We start from the raw sequence: 25546 nt of genomic DNA on the forward strand, positions 1-25546 counted from the left end.
GTTGCAGGATTGAGGGCCACACTGGGGTGGAACCGCACCTGTGGAGGGTTGAGTAGGAGGCTCTGGTAATGAGTCATACGTGTGTTGCTCATCCATCTATCAGGAGGCTGTTTCAGGACCCCTTCAGTGGTGTGTGGGGTCGTGATCCAGATCTCCTGTCGTAGGGTCAGTTTGTCTGCGTCCTTGACTAGGAGTGCTGTTGCCACAATAATTCTTAGGCATGGCGGCCAGCCAGCAGCCACTGGGTCTAGCTTCTTGGACAGGTAAGCCACCGGGCAGTTCCAGGGGCCTAAGGCTTGAGTTAGAACCCCTTTTGCTATTTCCTTGTGTTCGTCTACAAAGAGGTGGATGGGCTTCATAATGTCTGGCAGGCCCAGGGCTGGGGCACTTAGGAGGGCCTTTTTTAACTGATTAAAGGCAGTTTCTTCTTTTTCAGTCCATTCAAATGTTTTCCCCTCTTTGGTAGCTTCATATAGGGGCCTGGCGATCTCAGCAAAACCCGGAACCCAGAGGCAACAGTGGCCGGCCAATCCTAGGAATTCCCTTACTTCCCTTCGGGAGGTGGGAGTAGGGATCTTCAGGACAGTTTCTTTTCTGGCATCTGATAACCGCCGCTGTCCGCCCTCCAGGATGTATCCCAGGTAACTTACCCTCTCCCTGCATATCTGAGCCTCCTTCACGGATGCCTGGTACCCCAAGGCCCCCAGGGTAGCCAGCAGTTCCTGGGTCCCTTGCTCACAGTCCTCGGCCGTGTCAGCAGCAATCAGGATGTCATCTACGTACTGTAGGAGGGTGAGGCCAGGGTGCTCCTTTCTGTACTCGTGTCCAGGTCCTCGTGTAGTGCCTCGTCGAAGATGGTGGGCGAATTTTTGAACCCCTGAGGCAGCCATATCCAGGTGAGTTGCCCGCTGTAGCCCTCCTCCGGATCATGCCACTCGAAGGTGAACAAGGGTTGGCTTTGGGGTGCCAGCGGCAGACTGAAGAAGGCGTCCTTTAAATCTAGTACAGTATACCAGACCCTGGAGGGCGCCAAGGAGCTCAAGAGACTATATGGGTTGGGAACAGTGGGGTGTATGTCTGTGACCCTCTTATTTACTTCCTGGAGGTCTTGTACCTGGAGGTCTTGTACCTGGTCTTGTACCTTGTACGTGGATAGTCATTTGTGTGACGCTTTTTGACCAGCAGTAGGGGGGTGTCCCAGGCAGACTGGCAAGGAACTAGTACCCCTAGGCTTTGTAGTCTCCAGATGTGTGGCTGGATCCCCTTCCGGGCCTCCTGAGACATGGGGTATTGTTTGATCCTTACCGGACCTTCTCCTGGCTTGAGCTCTACCAGGACCAGGGTCCTGTGAGTGGCTAGTCCTATCCCCCCCATCTCTGCCCAAACCGAGGGGAATTCTTATAGCCATCTGTCTATATTATCCTCTCTCAGGAGCGCCTCCTGGAGGCGGTATTCATCCTCTAGTTTCATGGTCAGGACCTGAATGGGGTGGCCCTTGCCATCGGTGACCCGAGGCCCCCCTTGTCTGAAAGTTATCTGAGCTCCAATCGGGTCAGTAAGTCCCATCCTAACAGCGGGTGGGGGCATTCTGGTATTACCATAAAGGAGTGGGATACCTGTCTCGTCCCCAAATCTACCGTTCTTCGGGTAGTCCATGAATACTGGCTCATACCAGTTGCCCCTTGTACCCAGGACTTCTTGCTGGCTAGTTTTCCTTGTGGGGTGCGGAGGACCGAATGTTGCGCTCCAGTGTTGACAAGGAAGTCAACAGGGGTCCCCTCCACTTTAAGAGTTACCCTGGGCTCAGGGAGAGGGTCCGAACCCCAACTGCCCTAATCACTCAGTTCATCTAGCTCTAAGACTTTTACTCGATCAGTCTTGCTTCCCTTCCCGCCGGCCTTTTTCGGACAATCTTGGGCCCAATGCCCTATCTCCTTGCAGCATGCGCACTGATCTTTCTGCAGCCCCTGCTTCCCCACCTTGATGGTTCCTTTACCTCCTCTTGAGTCATCTGCCAGCTGCCGGAGACAGCGGTCTCATTCCTCGGGGGAGTCAGCAGTGGTAGCTAGTAGTATTCTGGCCAGGTCTCGAGTCTGCTTACTGCTGGCAGCCGCCATGGCACGAGCCTGCTTATCCTCAGGAGGCTCCCGGTTATTATATACCTTTTTGGCTACCACCAGTAAGTCCTGCAGACTTTTTTTCTCCTAATCTATTTTCTGTAATTCTCTTCTAATGTCTATGGCCGATTGGTTTACGAAGGCCATGATAACAGCTGCCTTGCTTTCCGGAGCCTCTGGATCCATGGGGGTATAGGTATAGAATGCCTCCATGATCCATTCTAAAAAGGTAGCCGGAGATTCATCTTTTTCCTGTTGCACATTTCCTACCTTGGCCAAATTGGTTGGCTTCCTAGCAGCCATTCGGAGACCCCCCATTAGAGTCCGGAGGTAGACCCGGAGCCTCTCCTTACCTTCTGCCGTGTTGAAATCCCACTTGGGCCGAGTTAAGGGGAAGGAGGCATCTATCTGAGCCTGGTTGGTGGTGGGATTCCCGTCTGTGCCCGGAACTAGTTTTCGGGCCTCATTGAGGATTCTTTCTCTCTCCTCAGTCGTAAACAGGACCTGCAAAAGCTGCTGGCAATCATCCCACGTGGGCTGATGAGTAAAAAGAACAGAGTCTAATAAATCAATAAGCCCTGCCGGTTTCTCAGAAAACTTAGGATTCTGAGCTTTCCAATTGTAGAGGTCACTAGTAGTGAAAGGCCAATAGTGATGGGGCTGATTCCCCTCCACGTCTGGGGGTCCGGTGGCTTGCAGGGGCAGAGTAGTGGAGTCAGAGGCGGAGGCGGATTGCTCCCTCTGAGCCCTTTGTCTGGTAAAGGGCGGGCTTCCCACTGGAGCATTTCCACCTCCCGCTCTTGGAACAGTGTCTGCCTCCCCCGGAGGGGGAGGATGGTGTTCTTCCAGCATCCTAGGGGGGTTATACGGGGGAGGAAAAATTAATTCGTCTTCAGTCCCCCCTTGTAGGACACGGTAGAGGGGTACTGAAGGCTGGGTAAGACTTTTCTTGTTCTCCTTCTTCTCTGTCCCCTGCAAAGCAAGAATGGGTTTCAGCTCCGGAGGGCGTGGAGCTAGGAAGGGCTTAAGCCAAGAGGGTGGGTCTTCTACAAGGTCCTGCCAAGTGATAATGTAAGGGAGCTGATCAGGATGGCCCGTCTTAGGCCAAGAGATGATACCGCTGACTCGGTGGATGGTAGGGAGGTGGAAGGTTCCCTCTGGCGGCCATCCAACATTGAAAGCTGGCCACTCGCTAGAACAAAAAACCTGCCACCGATGCTTTCGGACTTCCACACTGAGGTTGTTAGCTCTTCCCCTGACATCCTTAAAGTGATCAATAGAGGAGTAGTCTGAGTCTGTCCCATAACGTCCGTCCAGTAAGTCCACAGAACAAAACAGAGAAACACAGAAACAGACAAACAGAGGGCCCCTAGAAACAGTCTTCCAACTCTGTGGAAGCAAAACTGAAAGCTAGACGACGGCCTCACACCGACTGGCGGGAGTGACCCGCCTCGTCTCAGATCTTTGAGGGGAATCCACGTCCCTCTAGGAGGGAGTATCGGAACGTCTTCCGAAACTCCCAGCCCGTGGTCCTCCCATGTATCCACTTAGACCGCGCCAGGCACTACCAGAATTTCAGAAATGAGCTCACACAGAAGAGACAGGGAACAAACAGTCACTAACCGTGGCCAGTCAGGCTCTCCGGGTCGGGGGCCCCTCGGGGGTCTTGGGGACCCTGGATGAGCCCCCAAATGTTATGCCCAGAATTCGTGATCCCCAAAGACCACCAGGGAGCCGAGTCCGATGCAAAAGCTAAGAGCCTTTATTTGAGCTAGCTTGAGCTCAATCCCCTACCTGCACCGACGCAGCGATGAGATGCTGGAGAGAGAGCACGAGTTTCAAAAAGCACAAAGGTTTTATAGGGATCTAGGGACAGTTGGTGGGGGTAATGGTCATTCCCTTAGCCGATTGGCTGGGGAAGGTTCAGAGTCCCGATGCGCAGGTTGCCGGGCATGGTTTGAACCGGAAGTTTGAACAGGTGAGCGGGAAGTTACTCAAGGAGGCGTGGTCTGAAGTTTGAGCGGGAATTTCTTTTTTTTTTTTAAATTTTTTTTTTCAACGTTTATTTATTTTTGGGACAGAGAGAGACAGAGCATGAACCGGGGAGGGGCAGAGAGAGAGGGAGACACAGAATCGGAAACAGGCTCCAGGCTCTGAGCCATCAGCCCAGAGCCCGACGCGGGGCTCGAACTCGCGGACCACGAGATCGTGACCTGGCTGAAGTCGGACGCTTAACCGACTGCGCCACCCAGGCGCCCCTTGAGCGGGAATTTCTTTCTGCAGTTTTCCTGGAAAGGGGGCCATGTAGGGGACAGTCACTCAAGACGGAGGACACAGAACAAAATGGAGTCGGCCGGCCTAGGTCCGCTCTTTCACTCACCTCTCTCTTAAATAATAGAATTTATTAAGCACACTATATCCCAAGCGCTATGCGAAATATCTTACAACATGTTTGCTCACTTAGTAAGAGTTAACCCCACAAGAAATGCTTGGCCACGCATAAGAATCAGTCTTCAGTGAATGTCAGACTTTTCCTGAGAGGATCGCTTTAAGGACCGTTAGGAAATTCAACACTCCTCTAAGCAGGGTAACCAACTGTCCCGTATCGCCCAGTATTGAGGGGGTTTCCTGGGATGCAGGACTTTCAGTGCTAAAACCAGGATGAGTCAGTTACTCCACTCCTAGGAATAGCAGAGGTTGCCACCAAATATAAAAGTTGATTCCGGATACATTATCCTTGTTGAAATTCAAGATGGGTGCTCTGAGATCCAGATTTTTTAATTTTTGATGTCACAAAACATAAATTCTACTTCAGGAAGAAAAAAAAAGAAACTCGTCCAAGAAAGGACAGTGGGTTTTTTATTAGAAAAGGAATTATAGCATGGAATCGAAACTCTTAGTATATAGACAGACTTGGATTTCCATCCCTGTTTTGCTGTTTACTAGTTATGTGAATTTGGGCAAGTGGTTAATCTTCAATATCTTTATAAATCAGGATGCTAGTAGCTACCTCATTAGGTTGTTAATGAAAACTTAAAAAGGTAGTGATGCATCTGAAGCTCATAGCCCAGTACCGGAGGCACGTATGGTAAGCAGTTATCAGCTGCTATCAATAGGCTAAACCTTGGTCTCCTATTTGAGTACTGCTTTAACTAGACTCCCATGGATCTTCTCCAGAGCCACATTTCCTTTGTGTGTATCTGTCTTTCAAAAAGAATTTACAGAAGGCAAGTCTGGCTTGATACAATAACGTCTTTCTAAAGAAAATAAAGAGTATTCTTCCATTTGCTTCCCCTTGGGAAAATAGTATTTATGAACAGTAACTATACAATAAGCATTTCTGTAGGAAGCATTTTACAAGGCATTGACTCACCCAATTCCCACAACCCTCTGATCTGCACACTATTATTTCTTTTGAAAGAGGAGGATCCTGAAGCTCGGAGATTTCATGTAACTAGCCCAAGGTCACCTGGCATGACCAGGCCAGTAATCAAATCCCGTCCATCCAGTTCTGAACCTTTTTTTTTTTTTTTTTTTTGACGTTTATTTATTTTTGGGACAGAGACAGAGCATGAACGGGGGAGGGGCAGAGAGAGAGGGAGACACAGAATCGGAAACAGGCTCCAGGCTCTGAGCCATCAGCCCAGAGCCTGACCCGGGGCTCAAACTCACGGACTGCGAGATCATGACCTGAGTTGAAGTCGGATGCTCAACCGACTGAGCCACCCAGGTGCCCCTGAACCCTCTTTCTTTAATGCTCTAGAAACCCAATGGGGTAACTGCGCAACTGTCCTTTGGGAGGGAAGGAGGGCAAGGCTCAAGAAACTTCTTGAGGTGACCCCAACAAGGTCCTGGAAAAATGAACAGGCAAGCACCAGGCGGGAAAAGGGGGAGCATTTCAAATGGAGGTAACAACAAAGGCAAAAGCAGGGAGGTCACCTTTTTTTCCCCCCTCTTGAGAGTGGGGGTTGGGGATTCAAGTGCGGACTTGGGGTGCAAAAACCCTTGGTTCGCCCAGTATCCACTCGCCTCTCTCCTCGCCCCAGTTTGGCTCCCTGCACCCCATCTTCCCGGCCCCCCCGTCCCTTTCCGGGATAAAAGCCCGGAGGAGCTACAGACCGGAAACTGGCAGGGAGGCTGTGGGGGAGGAGGGGAGTGTGTGGGGCCGAGAGACACAGACCTGGACGCGCAAGGCAGGGAGGTGGGACCCAACGTCATACCCACGTGAGTTCGCTCTTTTTTCACCCTCGGCCCGCCCGCTGTCCTTCCGGCCCTATTGTGACCCTGGAGAGCAACGCACCTAAGACCCAGGAAGCGGCGCACGGGGCCGTCGCCCGCCACCTCACCCGCACGCCGGCTGGAGCAACCGTTACTAACCACTGCGACTGCGCCTGCGCTGGCCCCGGCTGACGCGTGAGGAAGCCAGGCCAGAGCCTGGGAGGTGCGGAGGTAGGCCGGGGGTTGGGCCGCTTTTCACCAATATAAAAAGAGGAACCACGTGTCCACAAGAAACCAATCATATTTCCTACTCTGAAATCCCTGGGGGGGGGGGGGGGGCGGGATCCTTGTGGTGCAGGATCACGTGATCTGAAAAGGTAAATAGAGCCACGTGGTTTTTCCTTGGCGCCAAGGTGTACCCTCGTTGAACAATTACTTAATGAACGTGTGTGACGTGGTAAGCACTGATGATACTGCGGCTGCTGAGATATAATCGCTACTTCAGAACGCTCGCAATTGTTTGTTTAATTATGTATTCATTTATTTTTTTTTTAATTTATTTTGAGAGAGAAAGAGCTCGCGCAGGATTGCAGGAGAGGCAGAGAGAGAGAGAGCGCGAGAGCCCCAGCAGACTCTGCACTGTCATCGAGGAGCCCGATGTGGGGCTCCAACCCATGAACGGCGAGATCATGACCTGAGCGGAAACAAATCAATAATTTAACGCTTAACCACCTGGGCCACCCAGGTGCCCCTTATGTATTCATTTCAGTCTCAGCCACTGTACTAGTGTTTCCCGTATTACATTTCCTTTAATGAGTACCCATCAGATGCTCATGAAAAGATTGCTAAAGGAATTTGTTTTCTCTCTCCCTCAGCCCTTGGGGTAATGAAAAAGAGGTAGGTTTTTACCTACGTGGATAGATTATACATTTTGATCTGGCAATAATCAGTGGCTAATCATTATTCAGGTCTTAACGGTGTTCACTTCCTAGAAATATCCCTGTCATTCAACATCCAAGGCTAAAACTAATGATGCTTACAAAGAACTAGGAAGACACTTAGTCATGTTGCATAGACAGAGGATAAAACAATATGCAAACGTGAGGCTTTTCAACAAAGTGCTTTATTGGAGGACACAGGGTAAAGCGAAGGGCATGAGGTGGGTGGAGATGATGCTCTCCAGAGGTGACACTCAATTCTTACAGTACTTCTTGGTGTCCAGGTTCTTGTGATCCTTGTTATATGGGGCCTTTGAAAAGCAGATGGCAGCATTGCGGTCACAGTTGCAGATGAAGGCCTCACAGGGTTTGTTTTCATCTGGAAAAGAGCAAGAGGAGAGGACTGAGTCAAGGTAGATCCTGCTTTGTCCAGTCTGGAGGGAAGGAAGAATTAACTACAATAAATAATGGCCATTACATTCATACAAATTTGGGTTTGATAGATTAAGCAAATAAAAACACCAGAATTTCAGAAAAACAAAAAAAAAATTGCAATGTTTGGAATGTAGAATAAAAAATGTTCATTGTCTATCTGGAAGTCAAATTTAATTGGACAACATGTGTTTACTCTGGCAATCCTAGGTGTGATCGATGCTGTTAGGAAAGTCCTATCTGTTTCACATCCCTAAATGAGCTCTTATAACCCACAGAGCTATAGATCTTTGATAACATAGGCAAGCAATTTATAAACAATATGGAAAACACTAAAACATATACTCGAAGCAGCAAAGTATTGTGCATATAAACTTAGTGAAGTTTAGCAAGCAAATTTCTCTACTTTAAAACACATTTTAAAAATTACAGAACAGGGGCACCTGGGTGGCTCAGTTGGTTAAGCGTCCGACTTCAGCTCAGGTCATGATCTCACGGTTTGTGAGTTTGAGCCCTGAGTCAGGCTCTGTGCTGACAGCTCGGAGCCTGGAGCCTGCTTTGGGTTTTGTCTCCTTCTCTCTCTACCCCTCCCCACTTATACTCTGCCTGTCAAAAATAAATGAATTTAAAAAAAATTTTTTTTTAATTTTTTTCAACGTTTATTTATTTTTGGGACAGAGAGAGACAGAGCATGAACAGGGGAGAGGCAGAGAGAGAGGGAGACACAGAATCGGAAACAGGCTCCAGGCTCTGAGCCATCAGCCCAGAGCCTGACGCGGGGCTCGAACTCACGGACCGCGAGATCGTGACCTGGCCGAAGTCGGACGCTTAACCGACTGCGCCACCAGGAGCCCCTAAAAATTTTTTTTAAATAAAAATAAAAATTGCAGAACATTCTTACAGTAGAATATTATACAGATATTTAAAACAATTAAGTACACCTATATGTGGAAATGTTTCCAAGATATTTTATTAAAGGAAAATGAAGGGCAGTGCATCTAACTAGTTATCTTGGGTAGCAGGATTATAGGCACCTTCCACTTTCCATGATATATTTCTGTAGAGTTTGAAATTACACTACTTTGGCCTTGTTTATTTTTATAGCCAAAAGAAACAACAATGATAACTTTTAAAATGCATTTCAAATTTGTTATCTATAATTTAATTATGTACTTCTGCTTACGTTCAATAATCTTATTAAAGTTTTGTTTCTCTCTGATCCTTTTTTTTTTTTTAAGAGAGAGAGAGAGAGTGAGTGGAGGAGAGGGGCAGAGGTCATGATCCCAGGGTCATGGGACTGAGCCCCGCTTTGGGCTCTGCACTGAGCATGGAGCCTGCTTAAGATTCTTTCTCTCTCCCTCTGCCCCTCTCTCCTATTTGCATTCTCTCTCTAAAAAAAAAAATAATAAGTAAATTAAAAAAATAAAAGGGAAGGCTGCACAGAGAAAGCGACATTTGAAGTCCTGGAATGAGACTTCACATGGGAAGTGTTTCATGCAGAAGGAACAAAGGACTTGAGGTGGGCACGTGCCTAGCTATGATTAAAACGATAAAAATGTTATTCCAAGGATAAGCACAAATGAACACAGAGCTATGAAATCGTTTATTCCTTAAGATGGTGGGATTCCTGGGGCGCTTGAGTGACTCCATCGGTTAAGCATCTGATGCTTGATTTCGGCTCAGGTCATGATCTCAAGTTGCTGCATCAGATCAGGCTCTGTGCTGACAGCATGCTTGGTATCCACCCCCCCCCCCCCAAATAAATAAATAAACAAATAAATAAATAAACTTTAACAGTGCTTTAAAAAAGATGGTGGGATTCCTGGTAACTTTTTTCTTGGCCCTCTGGATTTGAGTTACAGTTATTCCAATGATGTATGTACAGTTTTGGAAAGTGGGACCTGTCTGTGAGTGCATAGAAAAGAATAGTGAAAATCCAGAATGCTAGCCTAGCATGACAATACTATTCACCTCTGAACTGTCTGCCCTTCAGAACCACCTTCATAAAGGGACACATTTCACCATGAGCTGTGCATAACTTAGTGGTTAAGACCAGAACCTTTGAAATCAGAAACAACTGAGTTCAAATGCTGACCCTACCACTTACAAGCTCTGTGATTTGGGGCAAGTAGCTATTTTTGAGCCTCAGCTTCCTCACCTGTAAAATGGGATTAATAAAACATATATATGCTCAGCGTACTCCCTGGTATGTAATAAGAAACTAATAAATGGTAGTTCTAAGCTCCTTTCATGAAATAACGAAGCTATATAGCATGGCAGTTAAGAACAGAGACCTTGGAGCCATATAAACCTGTTCAAAACCAGACACCCCAGGGTGTCTGGGTGGCTCAGTTGGTTAAGCATCTGACTCTTCATTTTGGCTCAGGTCATGAATTTACAATCTGTGACATGGAGCCCCTATAGGCTCCTTGTAGGACTCTGTGCCGGCAGTGCAGAACCTACTTGGGATTCTCTCTCTCCCTCTCTCTCTGCCCCTCTCCCGCATTCTATCTCTCCCTCTGTCTCTCAAAAACAAAAACAAAAACCCCCAGAAAAACCCAAATGGGGCGCCTGGGTGGCTCAGTCGGTTAAGTGTCTGACTTCGACTTCTGCTCAGGTCATGATCTCATGGTTCATGAGTCCGAGCCTGCAACAGGCTCTGTGCTGACAGCTCAGAGTCTGGAGCCTGCTTAGGATTCTATGTCTACCTCCCTCTCTGCCCCTCCTCTGCTCGCACTCTGTCTCTCTCAAAAATGAAATAAACATTAATAAAAAAATTTCAAAAGTTCTGAAACTGCTAAAAAAAAAAAAGCCCCAAACAGTGGGTGCCCCAGTTTCCTCATCTGTCAAACAAGTATAATAATAATACCTATCTCATAGGATTGTTGCCAGGATTAAAGGAGATACAGCTTGGCACCAAGGCGATCAATAAATGGTGGATATCATTACTATTATTTCTTCCACAAAGGAGTTAACCTACCGCTGCAGGTGATCTCAGAGCCAGAGCATGAGTATGAGTAGGTTTTGGTGTAGGGGTTGTCCAGGAGGAATTTACAGCTGTCCAGTTTCTTGGCTCGTGAGTAGCAGTGGTCGTGTGTCTGGCAACACCTAAAGAGTGGGGGAAGGACAGAGCTCAGGCAGGGGCAGGGCAGCAGGGCAGGCTCATTAAGGGGAATGATTTAGCTGACATGCTCCGGAAGATATTTATCCTGTGGCTTGAAAAATGTAAGTCCTTTTATCGTGTTTATTGAAGGCGATTTAAAAATGGGTTGCAGGAATATCGTACAATCACGTATGTGTTCTGAAGATGCAGTGAGAGTCTTAACCACTGCTGGAAGAGGACAATCCAATCGACGCTGTGGTGTTTTGTGATGCAATATTCTGCCACTAGAGGGCAGCAGCATCCACTATTGCTTGACATCAACCTTCCGCCTTTGCTCCTAACCGAGAGCCCTGGATTCAGGGGCCTCTTGGAGCATTTTTGTTTATACAAGAGTTGAAAATATGTTACCCTTAGCAAATATGCAAATCCATTTTCTGTGCCTCCTTGTGAGATCCTTGGCTTGTGCCCTCCCCCCACCGCACGGGCACTCCCCTCTCCCTGCCGATCAATCACTCACTTGTCCAGTTCATCCACAGGCGTGCCGGATCCACCCAGGCCACAGTAGCAGCCGTAGTCGGTGTAATCCTTCACGGGGTCACTCTCGGGGATCGTACACTTGATCATGTTGCGGAGCTGCCACACTGCCCGCGGGCTGACGCCCCCCTCAGCAGCACCCACTGCAAGAAAACACAGCCAGAGTTTAAATCCATCCTGATTGGCTCTGCCAGCGCCCAGGGGCCCCACTGCCTCCTGCCTGCTCTCTGGCCCCACGCTGCCTTCCACCCCTCCAGCTGCCTCCTCGGAAGAGAGCTGGACACAGAAACCTGGTAATGTAAATGAGGATTTTTTCTTTTTATAAAGCTTTTTAAAAATATTTTTTATCGAGGGGCGCCTGGGTGGCTCAGTCGGTTAAGCGTCCGACTTCAGCTCAGGTCACGATCTCACAGACCGTGAGTTCGAGCCCCGCGTCGGGCTCTGGGCTGATGGCTCAGAGTCTGGAGCCTGCTTCTGATTCTGTGTCTCCCTCTCTGTCTGCCCCTCCCCCATTCATGCTCTGTCTCTGTCTCAAAAATAAACGTTAAAAAATTTTTTTTTTTATCGAGATAAAATTCACATAACAAAATTCACCATTTAAACACTTAAAATGGACATTTCATGGGCACCTGGGTGGCTCAGTCAGTTGAGCGTCAGACTTGGACTTAGGTCATGATCTCAGTGTTCGTGGGTTCGAGCCCTGCACCGGAATAGCTGCTGTCAGTGCAGCGCCGGCTTCTGATCCTCTGTCGCCCCCCACCCCCCGCCCTTCTCCCCTCTCAAGCACGCTTGCGCACTCTCAAAAATAAATAAAAAATAGTTTTAAAAATGTACATTTCTGTGGTTTTTAGTATATTCACAGAGTTGTGGAACCATCACCACTAAATCTAGAACATTTTCATCACCCCCAAAAGAACATCCTGTTCCCATTAGCATTCCTTCCCCTTTTCTCCTCTCCCCTCTGGCAACCAGTAAACTCTATGGATTTTCCTATTATGAACACTTCATGTAAATGGAATCATATAGCATAATTTTTTTTAAGTTTACCAGTCCTTTTTAAAAAAAAATTTATTTATTTTGAGAGAGATAGAGCATGAGAGCAGAGGAGAGACAGACAGAGGGAGAAAGAGAATCCCAAGCAGGTTCTGCACTATCAGCACATAGCCCGGAAGCCGAGCTTGAACTCACAAACTGTGAGATCATAATCTGAGCCGAAATCAAGAGTCCGATACTTAACCTACGGAGCCACCCAGGCACCCCTAGCACAATGTTTTTGATGTTCATCCACATTATAACATATATCAATACTTCATTCATTTTATAGTTGAATAGTATTCCACTGTGTGGAGAGACCGCATTTCGTTTATCCATTTATCACTTGATAGACATTTGGGTTGTTTATACTTTTTGGTTCTCGTGAATAGTGCTGCTATTAACAGTTGTGCACTAGTTTTTGTGTAAACATATGTTTTCTATGAGGTCCCCATTATTTATCCAGCAAATATTTATTGAGCACCAATTATGGGCCAGTCACTGCTGTAGGAACTGAAATACATCAGTGAGCAAATAGAAAATCTGTAACCTCATTCAGTTTATAAAGCTCAATGCTTTTGAGTTTATAAAGCTCCCTAGTAGGGTAGAAAAACAGTAAGCAATAAATGAAATAAATAAGGAAATCGGATCCTTTGTTAGAGCTCCAGGCTCTGAGCATGGTAAGGGGAATCTAAAATGGGTTAGGTGGGAGGGGCGCCCGGGTGGCTCAGTGGGTTAAGTGTCCCACTTCAGCTCAGGTAGTGATCTTGCAGTTTGTGGGTTCAAGCCCCGTGTCGGACTCTGTGCTGACAGCTCAGATCCTGGAGCCTGCTTCAGATTCTGTGCCTTCTCCTCTCTCTGCCCCTCCCATGCTCTGTCTCTCAATAATAAATAAACATTTAAAAAATTTTTTTTAATTAAAAAAAAATAAAATGGGTTAGGTGGGAGCGCCTGGGTGGCTCAGTCCATTAAGCATCCGACTCTTGACTTCAGCTTAGGTCATGATCTCACGGTTCCTGAATTTGAGCCCCATGCCGGGCTCTGTGCTGACAGCACTGAGCCTGCTTGGGATTCTCTCTCTGTCCCTCCCCCACTCATGTGCGTGTGCATGCTTGCTCTCTCTTTCTCTCTCAAAATAAATAAACTTAAAAAAAAGGATGGGTTAGGTGGGGATGTGGCAGGGTTGAGATGGGGCAGGAGCATAAAGAGGCCTGTGTGGCCTTCCATCCTCAACAGGACAAGCTCTCTTCTGCCTCAAGGCCCACACACCTGCCATTCCCTCTGACTGGCACACTTTGTCATCTTTTTTTTTTTTTTTTTCAAATCTTTATTTTTGAGAGAGAGACAGAGACAGTGCGGTAGGGGGAAAGAGAGAAGGAGGGAGACACAGAATCTGAAGCAGGCTCCAGGCTCTGAGCTGTCAGCACAGAGCCCGATGTGGGGCTGGAACCCACGAACTGGGAGATTATGATCCCAGCCGAAGTCGGATGCTTAACCTAGCTACCCAGTCACCTTGACCTGTCATCTTTTCAAAAGGCTGGAGGATCTTGTTTTAAATGCCACCTCTTCTTTCTTGACCACCTAAGCCAAGTGGCTCCTCTGCTATCATTTTTCTTTATGTTATTTGCTTCATAGTACCTATAGCAGTCTGTATCTGTCATTTATTTATGCCTCCCTCTCACTGGACCATAAAGTCAAGGACAGGCCTCAGGGCTTTTGTTCCCCAGGGTCTGACACATAGTAGGTGCTCAATAAGTATCTATTAAATAAGTTTTTAAAAAGTCTTCTTATAGCTGAGTGCTTGCCCAAACCAGGCACAAGGCTTGGCACAGCAGACTCAGGAGGCAGGACCCCTTCACCTCATTTTCAGGGCCAGCCCCTGTGAGATTTGGGGCCCGGAAGAGGGCGCTACATGATTTTGGGGTCCCATTCAAGTGGCCACCAGTATCATCTTTTTGCCCCATGCCTTGCCCTTTCTTCCCTTGATCTGCCGTGCACACTGGAGCCACTCCATATGTTTATACCCCAGGGCAAAGGGAGGGTGGCAGCTGGTCACGCTCCCCTGTGAGCAGCCTCCACACTGGCAGCAGACAGACAGGAGTGGCCTGGCTACTTTGGCCCATCTCCAGGACCCCCCCCCCTCCACCCCCGCCTGCTTCCCTGTTTTCTCAGTCTCTGATCCAGCCAGCTCTGCTCTTTGCACAGGCCAGACCTACACAAAGCTAATTTTCATGTGTGTGCCTGTGTGTGTGTGTGTGTGTGGCGGGAGGGGAGGGGAACTCGTCCATCTAGAAGTCCTCAGTCTCAACCCAGAGCCTGATACCTTGGAGGCTCTGATATATCAGTGTTGAATGGATGAATGAGGTGGGATTTGAATTCCAATATATCTGATTCCATGGATTCATTCAATAAATGGTGCAAACAGCTCTATCATTGCTCTCATGGAGCCCATACTTCAATATGGGGGGAGGATAAAAAAGGAAGGGCACCTGGGTGGCTCAGTTGGTTAAGTGTCCGGCTCTTGATGTCAGCTCAGGTCTTTTTTTTTTTTTTATATTTATTTTATTTTTGTGTGAGAGAAAGAGAGAGAGACAGAGTGCCAGTGGGGGAGGGGCAGAGAGAGAAGGAGGCACAGAATCCAAAACAAAGCAGGCTCCAGGCTCTGAGCTGTCAGCACAGAGCCCAATGCGGGGCTTGAACCCACGCACTGTGAGATCATGACCTGAGCCAAAGTCAGATGCTTAACCGACTGAGCCCCCTAGGAGCCCCTCAGCTCAGGTCTTGATCTCAGGGTTGTGAGTTCAAGCCCCGTGTTGGTAGAGTTTACTGAAAAAAAAAAAAATAAATAAAGCTTTAAGAAAAGGGAATGCATCAACAAGAAACAAGATACAAATTGCAGGCAAATGTAGGTGCTGGGAAGACCCCAGGCCAAGGCAATATGGTAGAGGGCAGGAAGGCCCTTCTGAGGAGGGTCATCTGAATTTGGACCTGGAGGTTGGAAAGGTGCCAACTGTGGGGGAATTTGTTATGGGAGCTGTTAAGCCCCATAGAGAGCCCCCAAAAAAGCCTCCAAGGCTGGCCAGCCTTGTGACCAGTGACCCCCATTCCAGAGAAGTGAGATCTTAGCGCTGAGCTGAGGAGACTCACCTACCTGTAAGCAGAGCAGCCAGCACAAGGAATTTCATCCTGTTAAGTTGCCGAGCAAGAGAAAGGACTAAAGCCACCTACTGCCTCTCTCTTTATACCCATACCATGTCTCCAAGATAAGGCTGTAGTGTTTGCTTTGCTCCCAACCTGCTCTGAATTGGCCTTGAACCTGTCTGTTGCAGGAATAACCTTTACCGACGAGCAAGCCCTGCCAGCAAGGGATCATTGGAAAAAGGGGGATATGTGTTGGTCATCTGCATCTTTTAATGGAAGGGATTATTTCTGGAATTTGTATGGCTTGGAATCTTGACCCTCCCCCCACCCCTTTGCACTCAGCCCAATTCTGTCATTGCCTCCATGTCTTATGGGTCTGAGCTGTGGGTCTCAGTGAATAGTCCCATCAATCATGCATTTAATGGATGAGCAAATGGGTTCAGAGAGGTGAAGTAACTTGCCTGAGGTCACACAGCCATCTAATGGCGGGGAGCAGGGGCCCACGCTTAGGTATGTCTGATTCTTTCTTTTTTTAAGTTTATTTATTTACTTTTGAGGGAGGGAAGGAAGGAGGGAGAGAGAGAAAGGCAGAAAGAGAAGGAGAGAAAGGATCCCAAGCAGGCTCTATGCTGCCAGTGCAGAGCCCGATGCAGGGCTCCATCCCACAACTGTGAGATCATGCACTGAGCTGAAACCAAGAGTTGGAGGCTTAACCGGCTGAGCCACCCAGGCGACCCTAGGCATGTCTGATTCTAAGGCACATGTTTTATTTTTCTGCACTACATTAATACCACCCCTCCTTCATTCTCCAGTGTGGGTTTGCAAGGACACCCTGGACTTTGGAGTTCCAAAGACTTGGATCTGACTTGTAGAATGAAAGCGCACATATCAAATGTTTGTATAACATTTTTTAGGAGAAATTCACATAGCATAAAATTAACCATTTTATTTTATTGTTTTTTAAATGTTTTATTTATTTTGTGGGGAACCTGGGTGGCTCAGTCAGTTGAGCATCCGATTTCGGCTCCGGTCATGATCTCATGGTTCGTGAGTTCAAGCCCCGCATCGGGCTCTCCGCTGTCAGCTCATAGCCTGCTTCAGATCTTCTGTCCCCCTCTCTCTCTGCTCCTCCCCCCACCTTGCTCATTCTCTCTCTCTCTCTCTTTCTCTCTCAAACATAAACAAGAAGCATTAAAAAATGTTTTATTTATTTTTGAGAGTGAGTGGGGGAGGTGCAGAAAAGGAGGGGAGAGAGGATCTGAAGGGGGCTCTGCACTGAGAGCAGAGAGCCCAATGCTCACAAACTGTGAGATCATGACCTGAGCCAAGGTCAGACACTCAAATCAACTGAGCCACCCAGTTGCCCCAGCCATTTTTTTTAAGTTTTTTTTTTTAAATGTTTGTTTATTTTTGAGAGAGAGAGAGACAGAGTGTGAGTGGGGGAGGGGCAGAGGGAGAGGGAGACACAGAATCCCAAGCAGGCTCCAGGCTTTGAGCTGTCAGCACAGAGCCTGATGCGGGGCTCAAACCCACCAACCACGAGATCATGACCTGAGCTGAAGTCAGACACTCAACCGACTGAGCCACCCAGGTGCCCCTCCACCATTTTATTTTTAAAGTGAACAATCCAGGGGTGCCTGGCTGACTCAGTTTAAAGAATATACGACTATTGATCTCAGGGTTGTTATGAGTTCAAGCCCCATGTTGGGTGTAGAGATTGCCAAACCAAACACTTAAAAAAAAAAAAAAAGTTGGGGCGCCTGGGTGGCTCAGTCGGTTAAGCGTCCGACTTCAGCTCAGGTCACGATCTCGCAGTCCGTGAGTTCGAGCCCCGCGCCGGGCTCTGGGCTGATGGCTCAGAGCCTGGAGCCTGCTTCCGATTCTGTGTGTCTCTCTCTCTCTGCCCCTCCCCCGTTCATGCTCTGTCTCTCTCTGTCTCAAAAATAAATAAAACGTTAAAAGAAAAATTAAAAAAAAAAAGTTAAGTGAACAACTCAGAGGCATTTATTACATTCAGTGTTGTGCACCCACCCTCTCTGGTTCCAGAACATTTTCATTCTCCCCACCCCTGCAAAGGAAACCCCATACCCCTTAGCAGTCATTCTCTCCCAGCCCCTGGCAACCACTGATCTGCTTTCTGTCTCTATAGATTTACCTATTCTAGATATTTCACATAATATGTTCTTTTTTTTTTTAATTTTTTTAATCTTTATTTATTTTTGAGAGAGAGAGAGACAGAGTGTATGCAGAGAAGAAGCAGAGAGAGAGGGAGACACAGAATCCGAAGCAGGCTCCAGGCTCTGAGCTGCCAGCACAGAGCCTGACGCGGGGCTCGAACTCATGAACTGTGAGATCATGACCTGAGCTGAAGTCGGACGCTCAGCCGACTGAGCCACCCAGGCGCCCCTAATATGTTCTTTAAAAAAAAAAATTTTAACGTTTATTTATTTTTGAGAGACATGAGAGAGAACAGAGCATGAGTGGGGGAGGAGCAGATAGAGAGGGAGACACAGAGTCTGAAGCAGGCTCTAGGCTCTGAGCTGTCAGCACAGAGCCTGATGTGGGGCTCAAACCCACCAACCATGAGATCATGATCTGAGCTGAAATCAGACACTTAACAGACTGAGCCACCCAGGCATTCCTCACATAATATGTTCTATTTTATAATCCGTTTACTTGGTGCTCTCCTACTTAGTACTCACATGATTTCTGCAACAGCCCTGTGAGGTGGGGAGGCAGACCCTATTATTTTTACTTTATGTGTTTATTCATTTACTTACTTTTCCTGAGTAGAGAGTCCCCACATACCCTCCTGCCCCACCTTGCCCTCTCCCATAGGCTTCACCTGTTATTAATATCTTGCATTAGTAACATATATAACATTAGTAAATGGTATATTTGTTACAATTCATAAACCAACATCGATACATGATTAGTATCAGAAAGGATATTAGTAAAACTCAAGCCCATAGTTTATTCAGATTTCTTTAGTTCTCACCAAATGTCCTTTTCCTGTTCCAGGATTCAATCCAAGATAGCACATTATATTAAGTTGTCATGTCTTTGTAGTCTCCTCTTGGCTGTGATAGTTTCTCAGACTCCCTTATTGTTGATGACCTTGGTAGTTGTGAGGAATTGCAGTCAGGTATATCATAGGATGCCCCTCTGTTACAATTTGTCTGATGTTTCTCTTCTAATCAGAATACGGATTGGTTATAGGTTTGCGGGAGGAAGATCAGAGGTTAAGTGCCACTTTCACCGCACTGCCATGTTATGTTTAATCACCTCTTGTCCTGGGATGCATCTTGGCCACATTCCAGATGAGGACACTGAGGCTCAGCCTGAGGTAGGGCTGGAAATGGCCATGCCCGGACGTGAACCCATACCTGCTTCTTCCAGCTGAACCATTTCCTTCTATGCTGGGTAAGGTGATGCCATGTCCGAGTCAGTACAGAATCAACTGGCCTAATTCTAACCCTGTGGCCTCTGCTCAAGCCCTCCAGGATTCCAGCTCTCTATACTTTTCCCTTGAGCATGTACCGGGGCCAAAAAAAGAAGAAATCCGTCTGGAAGGGCTCCCCTATTTTATCCCAAACCAGTAACCCCAGGAAAATTCCTTCAGCTAATGAGATAACACTGAAACAGCTTTTAGTAAACGGATGGGGAAACTGAGGCCCAGCAAGGGCAAGTGATTTGTTTGCTTGGGACTGACTCTTCCCCCACCGGACCCAGGATTTTAAGTCATCCTTTGCTTCATATGTGCCTAAAGGTTGTTGTTGTTTTATGTTTATTTATTTCTGAGACAGAGACAGAGCATGAGTGCGGGAGGGGCAGACAGAGAGGGAGACACAGAATCTGAAGCAGGCTCCTGGCTCTGAGCTGTCAGCACAGAGCCCAATGCGGGGCTCGAACTCACAAACCATGAGATCATGACCTGAGCCGAAGTCGGTCGCTCAACCGACTGAGCCACCCAGGCGCCCCATATGTGCCTAAGGTTTCTACATCTGTCCAGTACGGTAGCCATTAACCACATGTAGCTACTTAAATTCATTACAATTAAATAATATCAAAAATTAGTTTCTTGGGGCCCCTGGGTGGCTCAGTCGGTTAAGTGTCCGACTCTTGATTTCAGCCCAGTTCATGATCTCACGGCTAGTGGGTTCGAGCCCTGCATCGGGCTCTGTGCCAACAGCAAGGAGCCTGCTTGAGATTCTCTCTCTCTCCCTTTCTCTGCCCCTGCCCTGCTCTCTCTCTCTCTCTCTCTCTCAAAATAAATAAATAAATAAACATTTAAAAAAATAGTTTCTCAATCCACATGTGTCTAGTGGCTGCAGTATTGGACAGCACAGATATAGACTATTTCCAACATCACAGAGGGCTCTATTGGACAGTGCTGTTCAGGATGATACACAGACTGTCCCAGTGCCCACCAAGGGGTGGGCGGGGGCTGGGAGAGTAAAGTTAGCTCAGGGCCCCACATCAGCCTGACTGAAGGGTAGGTCTGTTAGCCTCCAGAATGAGTGACAACTGCTTCAGGAAAGGGAAGGCTTGGCCAGCAAAATTCTATGGCATAAACCTCTGAGATGGGTCCAGTTTCAAACCCCATTTTTTCAGAGAAGATAATTGAGACTCAGAGAGGTTAAGGGACAGCCCCAGTGTCACTCAGCACAACTGAGATGTGAGTTGGATCTGGTGCTTACGATACCACAGTATCGCCTCAGGACCAGGCACGGTGGTAGTGGGTTGGGGGAGTGCTTGAGGGCCCTGAGACCCAAAAGAGGTTTAGTCCTGCCTGCTTCCCTCCTTTTCTCCTCCTTCCTCAACCAGCTGGAGGCCTTCCACAGAGGTGAGCTGGACAAATTCTCAAGTGTATTTCATGCTGGGCAAAGCCCCGGTGGGGGAGGGGTCGTGCTGCTAGAACCCTCTCCCCCTGGAAAGAGACGTGCTAAATGTAACAACCCAGACCTCTGCAGGGGGACACAGGGTTGGTGGAGGAATGCGCCCGGCAGGCACTGAGTACCCCGCCAAGCTCTACATACGTTCTTTGTACGATGACCTTATGCTGTACCAGATTCATGCACAGGTGTGTACCACCCAACCTCTCCCAGCCTGGGAAAAACACACTCTCCAGTGGAAAGAACAACTAAGGATAGCTTCACGGCTTCTTCAGGTGACAGCATACCCACACTCCAGCAAGGTCACACCTGCCCGGCCCCTGAAGGACAAAGCTCTTGCTTCCAGGAAATGCTTAAAAGCAGCTACCGGCTGCCATGTGCTGAGTGCTTCTATTTGCTTGGCGCTGAGCTGAGAGCTTCACATACGTTGTTTTCCGGCCTAACGACAACCTTCTGACATAGTTATTATCGTGGTCCTCACCTTCCCGATTTTACAGATGATGAAACGGGTTCAGAGACCTTAAGTAACTGGCTCAAAACCACACAGCTAGAAAGGGGTAGGGATAGGATTTGAGCCCGTGTGCACCTGCCTCTTAGTCCAGAGCTCTCGTCAACAGCAACAAAACAGGAACAGCAGCAGCAGCATCGAGTGCTGGGCCAGGAAAGATATGAAGAGCTATACACAGGTTAACCTACGACCAAGTGCCCTTACAGGTGAGCAAATTGAGGCGGTATACCAAAGTATCTAAACCTTTTTTCCACACGCAGTCCATCCAGAGAATATCTTTATGATTCTGGATAGTAACCTGTTATCAGATAGATGATTTGCAAATACCTTCTCTCATTCAGTCGGTCACCTTTCACTTTGTTGTGTCCTGTTTTGGGTCGGGGGAGGGACAGAGAGAGGGAGAGAAAGAGAATCTTAAGCAGGCTCCACACCTAGCGAGGAGCCTCACACAGGGCTCGATCTCACAACTGTGAGATCATGACCTGAGCTGAAATCAAGAGTCAGATGCTCAACCAACTGAGCCATCCAGGCACCCCTGTTGTATCTTTAAAAAAATTTTTTTTTTATAAATTTTTTTTAACGTTTATTTATTTTTGAGACAGAGAGAGACAGAGCGTGAACGGAGGAGGGGCAGAGAGAGAGCGAGACACAGAATCGGAAACAGGCTCCAGGCTCCGAGCCATCAGCCCAGAGCCCGACGCGGGGCTCGAACTCACGGACCGCGAGATCGTGACCTGAGCCGAAGTCGGACGCTCAACCGACTGAGCCACCCAGGCGCCCCTAAAAATTTTTTTTAAATGTTTATTTATTTTTGAGAGAGAGAGAGACAGAGTGTGAGTGGAGGAGGGGCAGAGAGAGAGGGAAACACAGAATCCCAAGCAGGCTCCAGGCTCTGAGCTGTCAGCACAGAGCTGGATGTGAGGCTCCAAACCATGAGCCATGAAATCATGACCTGAGCCGAAGTTGAACCCTTAACCGACTGAGCTACCCAGGTGCCCCTTTTAAGTACACAAATGCTTCAGTTTGATGTAGTCCTATTTGTCTATTTTTGCTTTTGTTGCCTGTGCTTTTGGTATCATGTCTAAGAAACCATTACCAACTCCAATGCCATGAAGCTTTTCCTCTCTGCTTTCTTCTAGGAGTTCTTCTAGGAGTTTCAGGTCTTACATTTCAGTCTTTAATCCATTTTAAGCTATTTTTTTTTTTTTTTGAGCAAACTCTACCCCCAACATGGGGCTTGAACTTATGACCCCAAGATCCAGAGTCATATGCTGTAGGGTACGGACAGTAGAGTATGGACTTTTGATCTTGGGTGGGGGGGTTGTGAGTTTGAGCCCCATTGTTGGGTGTAGAGATTAGTTAAAAAAAAAAAAAAAGTCACATGCTCTACCAACTGAGCCAGCCAGGTTCTCCTGAGCTAATTTTTTTTTAAATGTTTATTTATTTATTTTTGAGAGAGAGGGAAACAGAAAATCTGAAGCAGGCTCCACACCGTCAGCGCAGAGCCCAATGTGGGCTCGAATCCATGAACTGTGAGATCATGATCAGATCTGAAGTCAGCCGCTCAACCGATTGAGCCACCCAGGCACCACCCTCCCACACACACACGCCCCGAGCTAATTTTTGTAGATGGCATAGGATAAGGGTCCCAACTTCATTCTTTTTTTTAAAAAAATATTTATTTTTTAATTTACATCCAAGTTAGTTATCATATAGTGCAACAATGATTTCAGGAGTAGATTCCTTAATGCCCCTTACCCATCCAACTTCATTCTTTTGCACGTGGATATCTAATTTTTCCAAGACCATTTGTTGAAGACATTGTCCTTTCCACATTGAGTAGCTTTGGCACCTTTGTCAGAGATCATTTGCCCATGTAAGGGTTTTTATTTCTGGGTTCTCTATTCTATTCCATCGATCTATATCTGTCTGTATGCCAACACCTCATTGTTTTGATTACTGTGGCTTTGTAACATGCTTTGAAATCAGGAAGTATGAGTTAACTAACTAGAATTTAAATGAAAACTTGAAACAACAACAAAAAAAGGAAGTGTGAATCCTCCAACGTTTTCAAAATTGTTCAGACTATACTATTCAGGGTTCCTTGAGATTCCATATGAAGTTTTCTTTTTTTTTTAAATGTTTTTAAATGTTTATTTATTGTTGAGACAGAGAGAGACAAAGCATGAGCAGGAAAGGGGCAGAGAGAGAGAGGGAGACACAGAATCTGAAGCAGGCTCCGGGCTCTGAGCTGTCAGTACAGAGCCTGATGCAGGGCTCAAACTCACGAACCGTGAGATCATGACCTGAGCTGAAGTCAGACACTCAACCCACTGAGCCACCCAGGCACCCTGAAATACACTTGAGTTTTGAGTGTTGATTTTGTATCATGCAACTTTACTGAATTAGTTTATTAACTCCAACGGTTTTTGTGTGTGTGTGTGTGTGTGTGTGTAATCCTTAGGGTTTTCTACATATAAGATCATGTCGTCTATGGACAGAGATAATTTTACTTCTTCCTTTCCAATTTGGATGGCTTTTAGTTCATTTTCTTGCCTCATTGTTCTGGCTAGGACTTACAATACTATGTTGAATAGAAGTGACCAGAGTGGACATCCTTGCCTTGCTCCTGAGAGGAAAAGCTTTCAGTATGAATTTTGAAAATTTATTGTTTTTAAATGTTTACTTATTATGGGGGGTGGGAGGAGGTGCTAACAGTGCACAAAATGGGAAATAAATTACTTTGAAATAAAATAAAATAAATGTTTACTTATTTATTTTGAGAGAGAGAGCCAAAATGAGGAGAGACAGAGAGAGGAGAGAGAGAATCCTAAGCAGCCTCCACACTGTCAGTACAGAGAGCCTGACGTGGGGCTCGATCTCACAACCATGAGATTATAACCTGAGCTAAAATCATGAGTCGGACACTTAAACCGACTGAACCACCCACAATATGAATTTTTTTTAAGATTGTATTGTTTTTTAAAAATTTTTTTATTTTATTTAAAAAATTTTTTTAACGTTTTTATTTATTTTTGAGACAAAGAGAGAAAAAATAAAAATTTTTTATTTTATTAAAAAAATTTTTTTTAACGTTTTTATTTATTTTTGAGACAGAGAGAGAGCATGAACAGGGGAGGGTCAGAGAGAGGGAGACACAGAATCTGAAACAGGCTCTAGGCTCTGAGCTGTCAGCACAGAGCCCGCGCAGGGCTTGAACTCACGGACCCCGAGATCATGACCTGAGCCGAAGTCGGCCGCGTAACCAACTGAGCCACCCAGGTGCCCCTTAATTTTTTTTAAATTGTGGTAGAATATACACAAAATTTACTATTTTTTTTTTTTTTTGCCATTTTACGTGTACAATTCAGTGGCATTAGTATATTCACAATGTCACACAACCGTTACCACTACTATTTCCAAAATTTTTTCAATACCCCCAACAGAAGCTCTGTACCCACTAAGGAATAACTCCAGCTCCCGGTACCCTCTATATGGCATTCTGTCCCTATTATATTCTACGTATCTCATATAAGTGGAACCACACAGTATTTGTCCTTTGTGTCTGGCTTCTTTAATTTAGCATAATGTCTTTTTTTATTTAAAAAAAATTTTAATGTTTATTTTTAAGAGGGAGACAGAGCGTGAGCAGGGGAGGGGCAGAGAGAGAGGGAGACACATCCGAAGCAGGCTCCAGGCTCTGAGCTGTCAGCACAGACCCCAACTCGGGGCTCCAACTCATGCTTTCGTGAGATCATGATCCGAGCCAAAGTCGGATTCTTAACCAACTGAGCCACCCAGTTGCCCCCATAATGTCTTTTTAAAAAAGATTTTAGTTTTAAGTAATCTCTATACCCAATGTGGGGCCCGAACCTACAGCCCCAAGATCAAGAGTCACATGCTTCATTGAGCCAGCCAGGTGTCCCTCATTTAGCATGGTTTTTTTTTTTTTTTTTTGTCAAAGAGAGAATTTCCTCCTTTGTTGTTTTTTTTCTTAAGTTGTATTTATTTTGAGAGAGACGGAGAGAGAGAGAGCATGCAGGGGAGGGACAGAGAGAGCGGGAGAGAATCCCAAGCAGGCTCTTCATGGGTAGTGCAGAGCCTGAGGTGGGGCTCAAACCCACGAACCTTGAGATCATGACCTGAGCCAAAGTCAGACGCTTAACCTACTGAGCCACCCAGGTGCCCTTCCTGCCCCCGCCCTTTTAATGGCCACCCTAATGGGTGTGAAGTGGTATCTCATGGTCAACACGAAGCTTTGAGGCTGGTCAAGAAGTTGTACATGGAAGCTGGGCCAAGTGGACAGTGTAGACTTTCAGAAGAAATGCAGAAGAGAAAACAGGGTATCATTGGGGTACCTGGACCTGAATGTACACAGAGATGCAAGACATTCACAAACCCAGCACCGTTTTCAAATAATTTATTAGGAATTTAAAACTGAAAATAAAACCTGGAAAAAGAAGTTACAGATGTGGAGAGAAGAGACACCGGAGGGTGGTAACTTGCTGGCTTCAAAACACCATGTAACATCTTTTTTAAAAATTCCCCAAACAAATCAGAAAACGGAATTCCAGGGCCCTGAGCCCATAGGTGGGCCCAGTGGGGTGGGATGGGGTCACAAGAAGGGG

At 46.8% G+C, this 25546-nt stretch overlaps 1 protein-coding gene across 1 annotated transcript; it reads right to left on the reverse strand.

Annotated features, from left to right (window-relative positions):
• Positions 1 to 7527: 7527 nt before the first annotated feature.
• PLA2G1B (phospholipase A2 group IB) lies at positions 7528 to 15559 on the reverse strand. The gene is made up of 4 exons (XM_047828256.1): positions 15526 to 15559; positions 11326 to 11485; positions 10686 to 10813; positions 7528 to 7652 (listed from the first exon to the last, which is right to left on the reverse strand). Exons 1-4 carry the CDS (start codon positions 15557 to 15559, stop codon positions 7528 to 7530), a joined length of 447 nt encoding a protein of 148 aa, XP_047684212.1.
• Between the last annotated feature and the right edge of the window lie 9987 nt (positions 15560 to 25546).

Source organism: Prionailurus viverrinus, chromosome D3 (genome assembly GCF_022837055.1).
Source record: "Prionailurus viverrinus isolate Anna chromosome D3, UM_Priviv_1.0, whole genome shotgun sequence".
NCBI classification, from domain to species: domain Eukaryota; kingdom Metazoa; phylum Chordata; class Mammalia; order Carnivora; family Felidae; genus Prionailurus; species Prionailurus viverrinus.